The sequence below is a fragment of the Petaurus breviceps genome, unplaced genomic scaffold, assembly GCF_028583685.1.
Source record: "Petaurus breviceps papuanus isolate PSGF00001 unplaced genomic scaffold, PetGlider_PUasm1.0 221, whole genome shotgun sequence".
NCBI lineage: Eukaryota > Metazoa > Chordata > Mammalia > Diprotodontia > Petauridae > Petaurus > Petaurus breviceps.
In genome coordinates this window covers 10,230,365-10,251,397 of record NW_027185877.1, presented here as the reverse complement: position 1 = coordinate 10,251,397, position 21,033 = coordinate 10,230,365, and the positions used below count along the sequence as shown (strand labels likewise).

General features: G+C 37.4%; 1 protein-coding gene across 1 annotated transcript in view; it reads left to right on the top strand.

Annotated features, from left to right (window-relative positions):
- Nucleotides 1-21,033, top strand: part of BICD1 (BICD cargo adaptor 1) — a 204,554-nt gene that overhangs the window by 123,366 nt on the left and 60,155 nt on the right. The window contains exon 3 of the mRNA XM_069094849.1: nt 18,995-19,147. Within this exon, the coding sequence (XP_068950950.1) occupies nt 18,995-19,147 (153 nt within the window). The remainder of the gene's footprint in view (nt 1-18,994; nt 19,148-21,033) is intronic.

Genomic DNA, 21,033 nt, shown 5'->3' with positions numbered 1-21,033 from the left:
CATACTTTGTACAGAAGCCCTGGGACCTTACTAGAAGCCCTGAATGAGAATTTTCTTCTTGTCTGTTTACAGAAGTCCTAGAGGAGGGTTTCAGAGGTCCTGGGACTGTACTGATGATGTGTGTTGAGTTCTCAGACCTTGTTGGCAGGTCTGTGTTGATTTCACAGGCAGATAGTGAATTGATGATGGTGCCAGCAATGTGCATTTTGGCTCTGTTAAGCTTTGTCTTCCCAGAAACAGAAACTGTGAAGGATTTGAGGTAGACTGGATACTGAGCTTCAATATGGAATGGGAACTAGATGAAGAGCTGGACAAGGAACTGGACGAGGAGCTGAGAGCTGCCCACTTTTGAATCCAGGTGACACTTGGGTAAATTCAGGCAAAAGCTGGGACCATGGAAGAGGAACCATGGAATCTGAGAGCCAGCCTCGAGTCAAGATGAAAAGACCTCTCCTTAGTGCTGACTGAGAAGATCATGATTTACTGTGGCCTAGGGGTGGGAGAACTTTGTGCTCTGTACCTTGTATCTCTTAAGGATGATTGGAAAGTAATCTCCATTCAAGAAGAAAGAAGACTTTTTAACTGAGAGATTAAGACAGTGTGACCTAGGGGTGGAGAATTTTGACCTTGTATTTTGTATCTCTTAAGGAGACTTGCTCCTTAAGGATGATTGATTTAAGGACTTACTGAATGATTTTACTTTGTGTCCCTTAAGGAGGCTTGCTCTTTAAGGATGATTGAGTTAAGAAGTTACTGGATGATATCTTTTGTTTAAAACTGTGTGACCGCTTTGGTGAAAACTATGTGGCCACTTTAGTGATAAGTTGTTATGTTATAACATTATGAATGCTGTACTTTGGTTTCTGTGAATGTTATGCTTTAATATACTGCTGAATAAATAGAAAGTTCACTATACTATGTGATCAGAATCTTAAAGCTGTTCACAGCAGCAGTCCTCTGGAAAGCTACTCATGCTTGGCTTTACAACATATTATATATATATATATATATATTAATGAACTCTAAACAATATTATAGAGAAAGCACTCTTAAAAAGTATTTGGATTGGAGATAAATTTGTAAACTATAGCTGAATGACAATATGTATGAATGCAACAAATGAATGAATGTAAATGCATTTATTAAGGACTTTCCTTGTTCCAGGCACTATGCTAATCATTTGGTATACAAATATGAAATGATGTTCCTACTCTCAAAGAGTTTACATTATAAAAGCAGAAGACAACACAAATTGAGAAGTGGTTGCCAGGGCGGGTAGGCAAGGGAGTCACAGAGATTTTGAGTATATGAAGCTAAAGAGGTAGGTTGGTAGAATGAAAAGGTGCTTGGGCTCAGGCAGACAGTGAGATGGCATGGGTTGGTGGCTGGATGCGTGAAAGTTAAACATGATGTGTGTCTAGGGCCAGGCAGTAGCATCTTGTAACACCAATGTGATACCGGTAGCAGTTGCTGTGAATATGCATGCACATTTCCAAGGTAGATTTGCAAAATACAATAAAAGCAAAACCAAGATATTTATTTGGAACACCATTAGGATACCAGGAGGTAAGATTTAACAAGGTACTCATTGCTAATCAGGGAATGCCTGCCACCCCAAGCCTTCTTTCTGTCAGGTCTCTCTACAAAAACAAGTTCCCCTAGGCATGATTCCTCATTCACCTACTCATACTGCTTCTCTCTCTGTCTGCTCCTTGAGCCGATTCCTCCCACTCACAACTTGCTTCTGTCTGCACTGCCTCTCTCTCTCTCTCTCTCTCTCTCTCTCTCTCTCTCTCTCTCTCTCTCTCTCTCTCTCTCTCTCTCGCTTAGACAAGCTCCTCCCACACTCTGAGCTCCATTTGACCCAGGCTCCATATAACTCAGTCTGCATGTGTTAGGCCTGTAAATGGGTAGGGAAAATCTTCAAATTCCCTCAACCTTACACCTTTGTATCATTAAACTTAGTAAACTTGACTTCTTTGGCATTCATTTGTTACCAACATCAGTAAAGAAAGACTTGTGAGAGAAGGAAGGCAGTTAGTGACAATCCATGAGATAGCTAGATAGAGTTCTGGGCTTAGACTCAGGAAGACCTGAGTTCAAATCTGGCCTTAGACATTACCTATGTGACTTTGCACAAATCAGTTACCCTCTATTTGCCCGAGTTTCCTCAACTGTAAGGTGGATATATTAACAGCACGCCCATCTTGTGGGTTATTGTGAGGATCAGATTAAATAAAGTTGTTAAAGCACTTATTAAAGTGTCTGGCACATAGCAGGTATTTTGTAAGTGTTTATTCTCTCCCTCCCAGTGACTGTGGAGGCAAATGTGGTTATTACATTGATCATAGTTTATCGTTGTTCTCCTTCACGTTTTAGTCATTGGATAAATTGTGTTCCTATTTCAGTTAACCTCAGTCTTCATCAGTTCATTTTATCAGAAATCTTCTTAGGTTTAACTTAATCTGTTCCTTTGTGCATATGGATCCTTTCCCTGCTTCTTTAATCTCTTTTGAGTATAATTCTAGTAATGTTCTTCTTGGGTCAAGGAGTATGCTCAGTTTAATACTTTTTGGAGTATCATCCCAAATTGCTTTCTATAATGGTTAGAATTTTAGATGAATATACACTTACACCAAGAATACATTAGTATGGGGCGGAGCCAAGATGGCGGAGTAGAAGCAAGACCTTCCCGTGGCTCCGGCTCCCACCTTCCCCAATCCATGTAAAAAGGGGACTCTAAACAAATTTTGGAGCTGCAGAACACACAAAATGACACAGAGAAGCTAACCTCCCACTGGGGACAGCCGGGCAGGCCGGCAAGAATTGGCCAGCACAGCGATCTGGGAGCCGAGCTCAGCCCCTCCCCGAGGCTTTAGCCCCAGGGTGGGCCTGACCAGCCACCTACCAGAGGGACTCCAGATCAGCAGCAGTTGTGGCCGTTTCCAGATTTATCAACATATAGATGCGAAGGACAAGGTGAGAGGCCAGTGTAGTCTGGACTTTGGGACCCAGTAAGTGGGAGTGTATGGCTTTTACCCCCGGGGTGAGAAACCTCTGAGACGCGGGCACAGCCAGCCAGCCCCACATGGCGGCTTTAGCTCCTGGCCTGCAGAGTGTAGGGGGACCAAACACCAGTCTGAGGGGTAATCGTTCTTGCTTTAACCTGCTTGGATCTGGATTGCAGTCTAGGGTGGAGGTCCTGGGGTGTGTGTCCAGCTTGCCAGAGTGTGTGGAGACCTCAGAGAGGGCACCCATCTAATACCTCCGGCAGATGAGAAAACCCCAGCGTTTGGGACGAAAACTCCCCTCTTCTAGTGGCAGAATCCTACTGTGGCAAAAAGCCCAAAAGTCAAATAATTGAGTGACAAAATGAGCAGGCAAAGGAAACAAAGCAAACAGAAGATTCCAACAATACACTCCTATTTTGGGGACAAGAAGGAGCAAGGCATAGAACAGGAGGAAAACAGTGAAGTCAGAACTCCTGCACTAAAAGCTTCAAAGGAAAATACAAGCTGGTTACAGGCCATAGAGGACCTTAAGAAACAGATAAGAGAAGTGGAGGAAAAATTGGGAAGAGAAATGAGAACAATGCAAGAAAATTATGAAATGAGAGTCAACAGCCTGACTGAAAAAAAATAATACCTTAAAAAACAGACTGACTCAAATGGCAAAAGAGGCTCAAAAAGGCAATTAGGACAAGAATGCCTTAAAAAGTCAAATTTGCCAGATGGAAAAAGAATCTCAAAAGCTCAATGAGGAGAATCATTGCTTCAGAATTAGATTGGAGCAAATGGAAGCGAATGACTTTATGAGAAATCACGATGCTGTTAAACAGATCCAAACAAATGAAAGAATAGAAGGCAATGTGAAATATATCATGGGAAAAACCACTGACCTAGAAAATAGATCCAGGAGAGATAATTTAAAAATTATTGGACTACCTGAAAGCCATGACCAAAGTAAGAACCTAGAAAGCATCCTCCAGGAAGTTCTCAAAGAAAACTGCCTTGATGTTTTAGTACCAGAGGGCAAAATAGAGTTTGAAAGAATCCACCGATCACCTCCTGAAAAAGATCCCAAAAAGAAAACTCCTAGGAATATTATAGCCAAGTTCCGGAATTCCCAGATTAAGGAGAGAATATTACAAGCAGCCAGGAAGAAACAATTTGAATGTTGTGGAAACACAATCAGGATAACCCAGGATCTGGCTGCTTCTACACTGAGGGATCGAAGGGCTTGGAATATGATATTCCAGAGGTCAAAGGAGCTGGGATTGAAACCAAGAGTCACCTACCCAGCAAAACTGAGTATCATGTTTCAGGAGAAAATATGGTCATTCAGTGGAATAGAGGACTTTCAAGCATTCTTGCTGAAAAAACCAGAGTTGAATAGAAAATTTGACATTCAGATACAAGAAGCAAGAGAAGCATGAGAAGGTAAACAGGGAAAAGAAATCATAAGGAACTTATCAAAATTGAACTATTAACATTCATACATGGAAAAACAATAATTGTAACTTATGAATCTTTTCTCAGTAGTTGAAGGGATTAGAAATATATATATATATATGTCTATATATGAGGGTATATGGGCATATGAATACATATGTGAATGTGTGTATATATGTTTACAGGTATACATAGATAGAGGGCACAGGACCAATTTAACAGGAAGGGATGATACTTAAAAGGTGAAATTAAGAGGTGAGAGGAATATAATTAGAGGAGATGGGGAGAGACAGAGTGGGGCAAACTATCTCATACAGAAGAGGCAAAGGAAAATGGTTACAATGGAGGGGAAGAATAGGAAGGCAAAAGGGAATGGGTCAACCTTATTCCCATTGAATCTGGCTTGAGGAGTGTAGGAGCAAGCACCCCGGCGTCCTCAGGGTTTGCTGCTACCACAGGTTCTTGGATCTGCTTTGTTAAAGGAAAGCAACTCAAAATGGGTTAACAAGCTTACTTTAATCAGTCAGACATATATCGTTTACCTTGTTCAGGGGAAAAAGGTCAGCACCCCAAACTTCAAAATATACAGACAGACTTATCAAGACATTAACAGATCAAGTAGACAGCTTTCCAAACTGTCCAACCATTACATCCATAACCAGTCAACATCTGGGTTTCCACATCTGGGTTTTTCAAAGCCAGGGGACTCTCAACAATGGCTTCCCAGAATTCAGATCAAATCACAGAACACTTCTCAATGTGAGTCCCCAAAACAAAACTACACATCAGGGCTTATATAGCCTTCTCCTGGCTCAGAGAATGTAACAACCTTATTGACTCACTGGCCAATCAAGAAGTATCTACTGAAAAACAAGCCTCCCACCCCAGACTTTAGGTGCACTTTAACCTAGGGGCAGGGAAGATCTTCCAAATTTGCATTCCCATTACAAGGAGGGAGTGAAATACACACTAAATAGGGGATCTCACCCTCCAGGAGAATAGGGAGGGTAGGGGATGAGAGGGGGAATGATGGAAGGGAGGGCAGGCTGGGGGGGAGGGAAGTTGGAAGCTCCTACTTTTGAAAAGGGAAGGGATCAAAGTAGAGGATAGAATAAGTGGGAAGTGGGATAGGAGGGAGGGAAATATAGTCAGTCTTTAACAATATATCTACTATGTTATTGTTTTGCATTAACCACACATGTACAACCTATACTAAACTGCTTGTCTTCCCATTGGGGTGAGTGGCAGGGGGGGAAGGGAATGAATCTGGAATTGAAAGTTTTAAAATCAAATATTCAAATATATATATATATGTGTGTGTATGTATATATATATATATATATATATATATATACTATTATTAATACCATCTAACATGTAATTAAGAAATAAGATGTACAGGCACTGAGGCATAGAGATCCACTGGAAAAGTCAAAATGGGTATGGGAGAGAGCAGATTGGAGGTGGGGATATCCTGTGGGACTGCTGTTTTGGGCGGATGGATGGGGGAAAAACGGGGAGAAAATTTGCAACTCAAAATCTGGCGGAAACGAATAATGTAAATCAGAAGTTAATAAAGCATTTGAAAAATGAAAAAAAAATAGTATTCTTGGGGCGGCTAAGTGGCACAATGAATGGAGCACTGGTCCTGGAGTCAGGAGGACCTTAGTTCAAATTTGGCTTCAGACTCTTGACACTTACTAGTCATGTGACTTGGGCAAGTCACTTAACGCCAATTGCCCTGTCTTTCCCACTCCCCAAAAAAGGCAAAACAAAAAAATAATATGCTTCTTACTCTTTGACCCAGCAATACTACTTCTAGGGCTGTATCCCAAAGAGATAATACAAGTGGGAAAAGAACCCATATGTACAAAAATATTTATAGTAGCTCTTTTTTTGGTGGCAAAGAACTGGAAATAAATGGGATGCCCATCAATTGGGGAATGGCTAAACAAGTTGTGGTATATGAATGTAATGGAATACTCTTGTGCTATAAGAAATGAGAAGCAGAGGCGACTAGGTGGTGCACTGGCCCTCGAGTCAAGAGGACCCAAGTTCAAATATGGCATCAGACACTTAACACACACACACACACACACACACACACACACACACACACAAACTAGCTGTGTGACCTTGGGCAAGTTACTTAACCCCAATTGCCCTACCTTCCCCCCTCCAAAAAAAAAAAGAAATGAGAGGCAGATGGCCTTCATAATAACGTGGAGATACTTACATAAACTGATGCCGAGTAAGAGGAGCAGAACCAGGAGAACATTGTACACAATTATAGACACATGATATCCGTGATGACTTTGACAGACTGGGCTCCTCTCATCAATGCAAGGTTATAAGACAACTCCAAAGGACTCATGATGGAAAGGGCTGTCCACATCCAGAGAAAGAATTACGGAGTCTGGATGCAGATTGAAACAAACTACTTGCCTGCTCTCTTTTTTATTTTATTCCTTCTTTCTTGTTTTCTCCATGGTTATAATCCTTCTTTACAATTTGACTAATGTGTAATGCCAATACAGCCTATATACCGCCATTGTCAGCTCACCTCATTAGGGAACCAAAGTAAGCAAGATTATAAATCACAAAAACATTAGATCAAGGTGTAGCATATTAGAGGGAAAGCAGTGGGCTACATTTTCTACATTAGAACGTAAACAAACTATCTCTTGAAAACCGAGATTTCTGAAGGAGGATTTAGTAGTAAATTAAGAATAGAGAGCTTAATTGAACTAGGCAATAGGGTGCACACACCCTCCTCAATTTAACACAAGCACTAACTAATAAAATTTTCATATAAAAGAGGAGAAAAGTTGTTACATGGTAAGTGTATTGGAAAGTGCACTTGGAATATCAAAATGTAGCTTAACATAAAGCATTTAGCTTACACCTAAAAGATTTCAGCTAATCCTGACCATTTTGAGCCAATCTAAAACCCCATCACCCTAAAAATAAACTATCTAAAATATTCACCAAAACATTTACTAATCCAAGCATAGGTGATAGAAAAGATAAATGGGTGCAATAATGTTAGTACCATAAGGGAAAAATGAAAGACCAATTTAAAGCACCAAAAAAGCAAGAGTGAACCTTATACCTTTTGCATAATTATCTAGCCAGAATAATAGGACAAAAAGAATTTCGCCCATCTCCCCAAAATTAAGTGAGCTACTATAAAACAGGTGTCAGAGCCAATTCCTCTATGTAGCAAAATAGTGAGAAGATTTTATAGTAGAGGTGAAAAGCTGACCAAACTTGAAGGTAGCTGGTTGTCCAAAACATGAATTTTAGTTCAACTTTAAATTTAATCAGAGTACTCTCAAATACAACTTAAATTTAAAAGCTAATCAAAAGGTGTACAACCCTTTTGTGGGTTGTGGGCCTAAAAGCAGCCATCAATCAAGAAAGCGTTAAAGCTCGAATCTCTAATACACTTAATCCTAATAATTATACCAAAATCCCTAACACTAAATTTGACTACTCTATATATAGAGTAGATATAGAATATATATAGAATACATATAGAAGACATACTGCTAAAATCAATAACAAGAGATGCCTTCTCCTCACATAAGCCTAAATTAGTAACAGAAAACCCACTAACAATTAACAAATTAATAACAACAGACTACTAACCAGTAAATTATTAAACCAATTGTTAATCCAACACAGGAATGCACATAAAGGAAAGATTTAATAGAATAAAGGAACTCGACAAACACTAACCCCGCCTGTTTACCAAAAACATCACCTCTATCATACTAAATATTAGAGGCAATGCCTGCCCAGTGAATCCAACTTAAATGGCCGAGGTATCCTGACCGTGCAAAAGTAGTATAATCACTTGTCCCTTAAATAGAGACTTGTATGAATGGCATCACGAGGGTTTAACTGTCTCTTATTCTTAATCAGTGAAATTGACCTTCCCATACGGAGGCGGGAATTCTTCTACAAGACAAGACCCTGTGTAGCTTAATATTCATAGCCTACACCCAATTAAATATATCCTAAAGGAATAAAATCATAGTAACCTAGGCTATAACCTTTGATTGGGGTGACCTCGGAGCACAAAATAACCTCTGAATGATTTAACCAAGATCTGCCCATCTAAGTGTAACAAACCAATAATTGACCCAAATTTTGATCAGCAGACCAAGTTACCCCAAGAATAACAGCACAATCCTGTTTAAGAGCCCATATCAACAATTAGGGTTTATGACCTCAATGTTGGATCAGGACATTCAAATGGTACAACAGCTATTAATGGTTCATTTGTTCAGCAATTAAAGTCCTATGTGATCTGACTTCAGACTAGAGAAATCCAGGTCGGTTTCTATCTATATATTAATTTCTCCTAGTGTGAAAGGACAAGAGAAATAAGGCCAACATCATATATGAGCCTTAAAAGTAAGGTATGAATCCATCTAAATATCTTAATACAATAACTTCAAACTCTAGAAAAGAGTCATCAAAGTGGCAGAGTTGGTGATTGCATAAAACTTAAGCCTTTATAACCAGAGATTAAATCCTCTCCTTAATAAATGTACGTCATTAACCTGCTCCTTTAAGTTGTTCCCATCATCCTAGGAGTAGCCTTCCTCACATTAGTTGAACGTAAAGTCTTAGGATATATGCAATTCCGCAAAGGTCCTAATACTGTTGGTCCATACGGACTCCTTCAACCAATAGCTGACAAAGTAAAACTATTCACAAAAGAACCTCTACAACCTCTGACATCATCTATCTCAATATTCATTATCATCCCCATCTTAGCCCTCACTCTCGAACTTACCATCTGGACTCCATTTCCTATACCACATCCCCTACTTGACCTAAACCTAGGCCTTTTATTTATTCTAGCCCTATCTGGCCTACCAGTTTATTCAATTCTATGATCAGGCTAAGCATCAAACTCAAAATATGCCTTAATCGGTGCCTTACTCACAGTTGCCCAAACAATTTCATAGGAAGTAACCCTAGCCATCATCCTACTTTCAATCATACTTATCAATAGCTCTGTTACCCTAAAAAACCTCATAATTACATGAGAAAATATATGATTAATTGTCTCCACCTGACCTCTAGCCATAATATGATATATCTCCCCTTTAGCTGAAACCAATCAAACCCCTTCGATTTAACCAAAGGAGAATCCAAACTTGTATCAGGCTTCAATGTTGAATATGCTGCAGGACCATTCACCATATTCTTCCTAGCAGAGTACACTAATATCATAGCAATAAATGCTATAACAACTATTTTATTCCTAGGCTCTTCAATTAATCATAATTTTACTCACCTAAATACTCTATCCTTTATAATTAAAACTGTTACCTTAACATTTATATTTCTATGAATTCGAGCCTCTTAACCAGGATTTCGATATGATCAACTAATATAACTTCTATGAAAAAACTTCCTACCAATAACCCTAGCACTATACTTAAGATTTATTTCCATTCTAATCTCATTGTCATGTATTCCTCCTCAAATCTAAGAAATATGTCTGACAAAAGAATTATCTTGATAGGATAAATAATAGGGGTGCTAGAACAATAGGATTTGAACCCATATCCGAGAACTCAAAATCCTCTGTGTTTCCTTTACAGCACATTCTAGTAAGGTCAGCTAAATAAGCTATAGGAAAATGTTGGTTTACATCTTTCCCATACTAATGTCCCCATATGTCCTATTAATTATTTCCACCAGCCTTCTTCTAGGTACCTCACTTACCTTCCTCAGTAACCACTGACTAATAGCATGGATGGGACTAGAAATCAGTACCCTAGCTGTCATTCCAATAATAACATACCCAAACCACCCCCAAGCCACAGAATCAGCCATCAAATATTTCCTAACACAAGCAACCACTTCCATAATAATTATATTTGCCATTATCTACAATGCCTGAATAACTAACCAATGAACACTATTCCAAATTTCTAATTTGGACACAGCTTCTATCCTAATAACCCTTGCACTTGCAATCAAATTAGGCCTCGCTCCATTCCACTTTTGAGTATTCAAAGTAACACAAGAAATTCCCCTCTCATCCTGCATAATCCTTTTAACCTGACAAAAAAATCGCCCCAAATATCTTTATTATACCAAATCTCCCCCTCCCTAAATATAAAAGTTTTAGTTACCCTAACCATTCTATCAACATTATTCCTCACCTACGAAAAATTCTAGCATACTCCTCAATCTCCCACATAGGATGAATAACCATTTTTGTCCTTGTTAACCCCACCATAACCCTCTTCAACTTAATCATTTACATCACTGCTACACTAGCCTTATTCCTAACAGACAACTTCACATCCATTACTAAAATTAAATCTATCACTAACCTATGAAATAAATCAGCCTCCATAACTGTTATTATTTTCCTAACCCTTCTGTCACTAGGTAGTCTCCCCCCATTAACTGGATTCATACCAAAATGACTCATTCTACAAGAACTTGTAGCCAATAATAATGCCATTATAGCTACCCTAACAGCACTTTCAGCTTTACTAAACCTATTTTTCTATATACAAATCACCTACCCTAACAAAACCACTACCCTAACAATATTTCCTACCAGCAATAACTCCAAACTTCAATGACCTTATACTCAAACAAAGACAGTTAATTTAATTCCAACACTCACCATTATCTCATCATTACTTCTCCCCCTATTCCCATTATTCATTACTCTATCCTAAGAATTACAAGCCTTTATCTTGCATCAAACGCAAATGGAACACTTTAATTAAGCTAAATGCTCAAAAACAAAGCCTTGGCAGCCACCGGACTACTTCTTTGAATTTGCAATTCAACACAATATATACTTCAAAGCCAACATCAGACCAAAGGCCTTCAAAGCCTTAAGCAGGTGTTAAATCACCTAGTCTTTTCCCCATACCTCAAGTCTCATGCCTTTATAAGGGAAAAGAAAAGGTATGAGGCCCTGGAAGCCTCCTAACTAGCTAATCCCTTAAATTGGCAGGTATTTTCCCACTATATCTTAGTTAACAGCTAAGCACCTAAACATTTGGTCTCAATTTATTGGTAAAAAGAGATATTTAGTCTCTGTCTTTGAATTTACAGTTCAATGCTTACTTCAGCCATTTTACCTATGTTCATCAATCGTTGATTATTTTCAACTAACCACAAAGATATTTGGCACCCTTTACTTAATATTGGGTGCATGAGCAGGTATAGTGGGCACAGCCCTAAACTTATTAATCCTCGAAGAACTTGGCCAACCAGGAACTCTGATTGGAGATGATCAGATTTATAATGTAATTGTAACTGCACATAGCTTCATAATAATCTTCTTTATAGTTATATGCCTATTATAATTGGAGGGTTTGGTTCCTCTAATAATCGGAGCTCCAGATATAGCATTTCCCCGAATAAACAATATGAGCTTTTGACTCCTACCACTTTCTTTCCTTCTTCTTCTCGCATCTTCTACAGTTCAAGCAGGTGCAGGAACAGGCTGTGGAGTTTATCCCCCACTAGCAGGCAATCCGTAGATTTAGCAATTTTCTCTCTTCATTTTTCTCTTCATTCATTCATCTCTTCAATTTTTTTCTCTTCATTCATTTTAGGAGCTATCAACTTTATTAGTACAATCATTAATATAAAACCACCTGCCCTATCTCAATATCAAACACCTTTATTAGTGTGATCTGTAATAATTACAGCAGTCTTGCTTCTTCTTTCTCTTCCAGTTTTAGCGGCCGGAATTACTATACTTCTTACTGACCGTAATCTAAATACCACATTTTTTTGACCCCACTGGAAGCAGAGATCCTATCTTGTATCAGCACCTCTTTTGGTTTTTCAGTCACCCTGAAGTCTATATTCTAATTCTGCCATGATTTGGCATCATCTCACATATTGTAACCTATTATTCTGGTAAAAAAAGAACCACTTGGCTACATAGGAATAGTCTGAGCAATGATATCCATCAGCTTCCTAGGGTTCATTGTATGAGCTCATCATATATTCACAGTAGGTTTAGAGGTAGATACCCGTGCTTACTTTACAACAGCCACTATAATTATTGTTATTCCTACAGGAGTTAAAGTTTTGAGCTGATTAACAACCCTCCACAGAGGTAATATCAAATGATCCCCTGCTATACTTTGAGCCTTAGGGTTTATTTTCCTTTTTACAATTGGAGGTTTAACAGGAATTGTCCTAGCCAACTCATCATTAGATATCGTTCCTCACATACCTATTATGTACTAGCATACTTTCACTATGTATTATCAATAGGAGCTGTATTTGCCATTATAGGCGGCTTTGTTCACTGATTTCCTTTATTCACAGGGTATATACTAAATGAGCTCTGAGCAAAAATCCACTTTTCCATTACGTTTGTTGGAGTTAATATGACATTCTCTTTATCATTCCTGAAGTATTTTTCTTCTTAGGGTTTTTTTTTTTTTGAGCCTTTTACCACTCTAGCTTAGCACCAAACCCTGAATTAGGTGGTTGCTGATCACCTACCGGAATCCACCCCTTAAACCCACTCAAAGTCCCACTTCTAAATACATCTATTCTACTAGTATCAGGAGTATCAATTATATGGGCCTGTCATAGCCTAATAGAAGGTAACCGAAAACAAATAATTCAAGCTTTAACAATTACCATTCTCTTTGGATTATACTTTACCATTCTCCAAGCCCTAGAATACTATGAATCATCATTTACAATCTCAGATGGAATTTACAGTTCCACCTTCTTCATAGCAACAGGCTTCCATGGCCTCCATGTAATTATTGGCTCTACATTCCTAATTGTTTGTCTACTCCAACAGTTCAACTACCACTTTACATCAACCCACCACTTCAAGCTTTGATGCTGCTGCTTGATACTGACACTTCGTAGACATGGTATGACTTTTCCTATATGTCTCAATCTATTGATGAGGTTCATATTTTTCTAGTATAATTAGTACTACTGATTTCCAATCATTAAGTTCTGGGTAAACCAGAGAAAATAATTAACTTAATTATTACCCTCATTATTAATACAGCCCTTTCTACAATTATTGTACTAATCGCCTCCTGACTTCCCCAACTTTACCTTTATTTAGAGAAATCCAGCCCGGGTAAATGTGACTTTGATCTGCTAGGATCAGCCCGACTACCTTTCTCAATAAAATTTTTCCTAATTGCTATTACATTCCTCCTATTTGACCTAGAAATTGCTCTTCTCCTCCCTTTACCATGAGCAATACAACTCCCCACTCCAAAATCCATGCTAATCCTATCCTACTGCCTCATCCTACTTCTAACCGCAGGATTAACCTATGAATGAATTACAAAAGGCCTAGAATGAACTGAGTAGGTTTTTAATCTAACTAAGATAATTGATTTCGACTCAATAAATCATGGTTTCAACCCATGAATACCTTATGATACCAATTAACCTTAATTTAATCATGGCATTCTCCCTAGCCTTAGCTAGGATTCCACCTCATATCAACACTTCTGTGCCTAGAAGGAATAATGCTATCTTCATTTATCCTAATAGCCTTCTAATTTCTCACTTCCACATATTTTCTGTATCAATAGCACCCTTAATCCTCCTAGTCTTCTCCCCATGCAAAGCAGGAGTAGGCCTAGCACTCCTCTTCAAAATTTCAACTAACTATGGTCATGATTATGTATAAAACCTAAATCTTCTGCAATGTTAAAAATCCTGATTCCTACTTTCATACTAATTCCACTTACCTGATATTCCAAAAAACCGTGAGTATGAATAAGTCCCACATCCTATAGCTTACTAATTAGCATAATTAGCCTCTCACTCTTATATCATAATACTGACCTTGGCTATAACTATAACCCCTCTTTCTTCACAGAATCACTATCAAGACCATTAATTGTTCTATCCTGCTGACTTTTACCACTAATAATAATTGCCAGTCAAAATCACCTAATTAAAGAATCTATTAACCGAAAAAACTTCTCTAACTATACTAATCATTCTCCAGCTCTCACTAATTATAGCTTTAACATCATCAGAACTAAATATATTTTATATTCTATTTGAAACAACCCTTATCCCCACTCTAATTGTAATTACACAATGAGGAAATCAAAATGAACGACTCAATGCTGGCCTATACTTCCTCTTTTATACCCTTATAGGATCCTTACCCCTCCTAGTTGCCCTACTCCATATACACAATAATTTAGGGTCCTTACATATTCTTAAGGTCTCTTTATACTCCCACACCCTAAACTTCTCCGCTTCTTACACCATCCTATGATATGCTTGTATAATCGCATTCATAGTTAAAATACCACTATACAGACTCTCCTCTTATGACTACCTAAAGCACACATAGAAGCCCCAGTTGCATAATCATGACTAGCTCCATCTGCTTACACCAAACAGACCTAAAATCACTCATTGCTTACTCCTCAGTCAGCCACATAGGCTTAGCAATTATCCCTGCTCTTATACAATCAACCCTAAGTTTCATAGGTACTGCAACCCTAATAATCGCCCATGGGCTAACCTTTTCTATATTATTCTGCTTAGCTAACATCAGCTATGATCCACATCCACATCCACAAACATCTACAGTCGAACCGTAATTCTAGCCTGAGGCTTACAAATAATTCTACCTCTAATATGTGCATGATGACTCCTTGCAAGCTTAGCTAACCTAGCTCTCCTGCCTACAATCAACCTCCTAGGAGAATTAATAGTAATTGTATCCTCATTCTCATGATCTAACTTCTCCATTATTCTCCTAGGACTGAATACCGTCATTACAGCCCTCTATTCACTCCACATACTCCCTACATCCCAACAAGGCAAATTTACTCATCACTTATCACACATCAAACCCTCCTTCACAAGAGAACACATTCTAATAATCTTACATCCAATTCCACTATTAATCATCTCTGCCAACCCCAAATTCATCCTAGGAATTACATACTGAAAATATAGTTTAACCAAAACATTAGATTGTGAATCTAAACATAGGAGTTTAATTCTCCTTATATGCCGAGAAAGTTCCAAGAACTGCTCATTCTTGACTCCATATTTAAACATATGGCTTTCTTACTTTTAAAGGATAATAGTAATCCATTGGTCTTAGGAACCAAAAACTTTGGTGCAAATCCAAATAAAAGTAATTAACTATCTACTCAACTCAACTATTATTCTATCAATTTCCCTCCTAACCCTCTCCCTAATTTATAATCTCATCTTCCCTAATAATACCAATCACTTCCCTCTTTGCTGTGAAAACATGGTCAAAATAGCTTTCTTCATTAGCTTGCCAGCCCTTCTCCTGTTTATTAATGTAGGCCAAGAATCATCAATTACCAATTAACAATGATTCTCAATTGGCCCATTTAACATTTCCATAAGCTTTAAACTAGATTACTTCTCCATTATCTTCATCCCAATTGTACTTTACATAACATGATCTATCCTAGAATTCTCACTATGATATATATACACTCAGACCCCTACATTTACTGATTCTTTAAATATTTAATTACATTCCTCCTACCTATAATCATTTTAGTATCTGCCAATAACCTATTTCAACTATTCATTGGCTGAGGAGTAGAGAATCATAATTTATACCAATCGGATGATGATATGGACAAATCGACACCAACACTGCAGCCCTCCAAGCCATCCTTTACAACCTAATTGGAGTCAATGGCTTCTTCCTTTCTATAGCCTGATTAATAATTTATAATAACTCATGAGACCTACAACATATCTTTATAACTCACATAAACCCACTACTCTTACTAGGCCTCATTATTGCCACTGAAATGGACAGCTAGAGAAAAAGAACCCAAACTTGGTCAATTTTTATGAGCATCAGTTTATTAAGCTGGCCAGCAACAGTCTCCCAAGGAACCTTAGGAAAGCTGCCCTGACCATAGGAAAAGGGGGAATATTTAAAGTCAAAAACCACCAAAAATAGGTGTGGGAAACAAAGTTAGTCTTGTGGGAAGTAAAGTTAGTCAGACAATGGTAGATAAGCACATCCGTTGTAGCCAGGCCTTGGTCTGGACAGTTGTATAGTCCTTGCCCTGATTTATTATGAGACCCAGATGTCCAGGATCCTTCTGACATCTTATCAGGAAGTATGGCCAAGTCTGTTTCTCACAAGAGAGGGGCTCCTGGCTAACCACGTATGAGTTCCGGAAGAATTCAGTAGTTTCCAAACTTGTTACATATAGGGGCTTAATATATGAGGCCATGGGCATTTCACCACAACTGGCAGATCAACCCAGTTTGGCCGACATCCATGACTACCTTCCACCAAAGAAAGCCTTGCACCCATGTCAGCCCTTCTATACTCAAACACTATGGTTGTCGCAGGAATTTTCCTACTGATCCTCTTCCATCTTATAATAGAGACTAATAATATAGCATTAACCATCAAACTATGTCTTAGAGCTATCACAACCCTATTTACCGCAATCTGCGCTATCATACAAAATGACATCAAAAAAATTGTAGCATTCTCAACATCAAGCCAGCTAGGCCTCATAATAGTCACAATTGGACTCAATCAACCTCACCACATTCCTTCATATCTGCACCCATGCTTTCAAAGCTATTTTTTTTTGTATTTGTATATATCAGATGGCATACCACCACAGGGAAAAAGGGAGGAGGAGGAGGGGGTGAATATTTGTAACTCAAAAGGTTGTGGAGCGGAATGTTGTAAACTAAAAGTTAATAAATAAATAATTTTTTTAAAAAGTAGTATGCTCTTGTCCATATTTGAACTTCATCAGTTCTTTCTCTGGAAGCAAACAGCATTTTTCATCAAGTCCTTTGGGATTGTCTTGAATCATTGAATTGCTGAGAATAGTTAAGTCATTCACAATTATTCATCATACAATATTGCTGTTACTGTGTACAATGTTCTCCTGATTCTAATAGCTTGTCTTCTAAGAACTGCTTGTTCATATTCTTAGACCATTTATCTTTAAACAATATCTCTTGTTTATATATATGAAATCTTGGATATCAGGTCTTTATCAGATAAATTTTGTGTGAAAAGCTTTTCAATTTTATGTATTAAAGATTTTATATTTTATTTCCTGTGATGATCATTTCTGTCCCTTATTTGGTAAATAACTCATCCCTGAAACATAATTGTTTGCCAATTGCCAATCCTGTTAATAACCTATGAAATATGATGCTCCATTAAGTTTCACAGCAGCCAGATTGTTCTCCCTGTTCCTCTCATTTATTTTTTTAAAATGAAATTCTGTTTTTCAGTTAGCAAAAATCTGCCATCTTTCTCCCACCGGCCCCCTAAAGTTGAGAACAAAAGAAAAATAAAATCCCTTTTACAAACATGTATAGTCAAGAAAAACAAATTTCCATTTGTTTATATATACACACACATATATATCCATATGCATTGTGTATGGGCACACACGTGTGTGCACATATATTTATTTCTAATTTTCACTGTCATTTACCCTTTTATTAGAATAGCATGTTACCACTTGCCCCAGCATACTACCAACATCAGATTTTAATCATTTTTAACTCCTTTTGTGATCCAGTGAGTATTTTGAGGATTTTGGACTTCTTTCTCTTGTTTGACCCACAGCTTCTCTACTCTTATCACACACGTCCCCTCTTATCTTGTCACTAAATTTTAAATAGTCTCCCTTATTAATGGCCAATCCTGTTAGTAACCTATGAAATATAATGCTCCATTAAGTTTCCCAGCAGCCAGAATTTCTGAAAAGATCAGAATCTAGGATGGGGAAACAACACTAGCAAGAAAATGACATTTAACCAGGAGAGGCTTTATGGATCACTCTTCATTTATTTGACCTGAGTACACAGGGAACTTAAATTTTCTTCCTGATTTTATCTCCAAACTCATGATTTCTTTTAGTACTTGTCTTAGGAAAATATTTGGACAAAATATATCTTTAAATTTTCTTTACAAATAATGTGATGGGGAAGGGTATACATATGTAAGAAAAATACATGAATTGCTAGTTGCATACATAATAAATTGTCATGACTACTACAACAAAAAATTATAGTTCTTTTCATTTGCAGGAAAAAAAATTACAAAATCTCTTATAAGATGGAGAAAAGGGGAGGCTAGGTGGCTCAGTGAATAGAGCACCAGCCCTGGTGTCAGGAGGACTTGAGCTCAAATCCAGGCTCATACACTTAACACAAAAACTAGCCGTGTGTTGGGCAAGTCACTTAACCCCAATTGCCCTACCTTCCCCACTCCAAAAAAATAAACAAACCATAAAATGGAGAAAAGATGTTTCTTTGTAAGTTATATTACTTGTTCAAGTTTCCTTTCCAGGAGTTATCAAAGATAAAACTACCATGACTATAAACCTTTAAAAAATAACATTTAAAGACCATTTCTCACATGTTTGTCAATTTGATATTTTTTTTACTTCCTGAGATGCTGTCTTACTGTACTGACCGTCAGAGAAAATAAATCATGTTCAACCTATGGATTTTTTCCCTTCAATTTTCAGAACAACGAGGTGTTAGAGCTGCAGAGAATAAGAATGAAGGATGAAATCCGAGAATACAAGTTTCGAGAAACCCGCCTCCTTCAGGACTACACCGAATTGGAAGAGGAAAATATTACTTTGCAGAAGCTGGTGTCCACATTGAAACAGAACCAGGTAGAATTTTTTTAAGGTTTTATTAATTACTGTCCAAATGAAAGTGTACATTCTTAGTAATTGAATTTTTCTCATCTCAATAATCAATTTCTCAAATTTTGCCTTCATTTTTCTCTCCTAAAATTAACAAACCTTTGTTAATGTTCTCTTGCTGTTTCATCATGGGATGATAGTAGCTATGCATGTGGAGCACAGGCTCTGACAGGTTGTACCACGGGAGAAGGTTTTTTCAAGGATAGACTTCATGACAAACTGTAGCATTTGAGTACCAGACCTTTTAAGCTCATAAAGGTTAATCACTGGAAGAATAACCACCAATTGATGTATTATTCTGGCCATAGCAAAATATGAAAACTTATAGAGGATGCATTCTATATAAGTAGAGCAAGCACTGATGAATAATAGATTTATTTTTAGTCTTTTGATGTATTGATGAATTAAAATGAACAAAACTCCTTTTCCCTACAAAATTTATACAGTGATATTTCCTTATACTTTTCTTGCTATTATTATTTTAATTGAAATGGTATCGTTTAATAGATTATTATGTAGACAAAAGATTCCTCAATTTAGAATTTCAGTCTGTGTTGTAGTTTAGAACTAAAAAAAATCTGTTTGTTGAAGAGAACTTACATAAGCACTAGAAGTAAAGAGACTAAACTCTGTTGCAAACTTGTTTCCACAAATATTTGGAATTATTTCAACCCATTAAAAATAGGTATTGGGGATATGGCTAGGAAAGTTAAAACATCTCTCATTGTTATTAAAATATTTGGTTCTAATTTGTAGAATTCTTTGAGATCCCAAGAAGAAACAGAATTTACACAGTAAAAATCAAAATCAGAGCCATTAAGAAGAAAAATACCTTTCCTCTATCAGAAGAAATTGTCTTTCTAGCTTCTAGCTTGACTGAGATTTCAACTAATGCATACATATGTTAATATAATTTCTCTTTGTAAGGAAGTTTAGAAAACTGTATGTCCTTGATATGGTTTTGTTGAATTGACAATGAGAGGAGCTCTTTTCTTTGAAGATTCAGTTTATGAAAATGCTTGTTAATATTTGTAATTCTTGAAGAAGAATGATATTTGGGGTTCACCTCTTAGCTGATGCTACTATAACATTCTGGACTAAATTTTGCTTCTTATTCCCTTCACAAAAGGAGAAAATTGAGAGTAAGTCTCCTCCAAACCCAGTATCAAAATGTTGTCTTGTGACTATAGATACTTCCCCACTGATTTTTAGGAATTTAGTGTTGGAAGACACCTGAGAATAGACCATGCTGAACTAATGATAAAGAGGTGATTTAATAATTTCAGTTCATAAGAATCCTGGAGTCATAGAGTCCATTCAGTATTCATCCTATCCCACTTAAATAATTGATTGAATGGATGTAGTTCTATATGTGCATTGAGGAATGGTTGCATTTTATGCTTGCATTTTCAATGTTTCTCGGAAACCTTTAGGAATCAAAAAGAGTAAATTCTCTCCCCATCCCCCTTGTGAAACACAACTAGGACTTAAAGCAAATTCACTAGAGAGCATTGGAAACGCTTTTTAAGTGTCTGTCACTGAGGATTTGGATTTTGAAATCAGTTTCTGAAAAATCTAAATCTTCAGTGATAGATTGCATTGGCAATGTGTTTCCAATGGGCTGCAGTTAATTGAAGGTACACCTGTAGCAATCTCTTATTGAGTATTATTGGGAAGACTTTAATTTCCCTTGGGGGTAAATTAGGGCCAGTTCAAGTCATCCTGGAATTCTGCTATGATTTCATAAGAATATTTGTTAACTAGGATGCTTTGTTTATTTGGCAATTTGTAGTAATCAATGGATTATTATTTCTGCTTCACTCTTCCTCTTTTGACAGTAATTGAAAATGGAA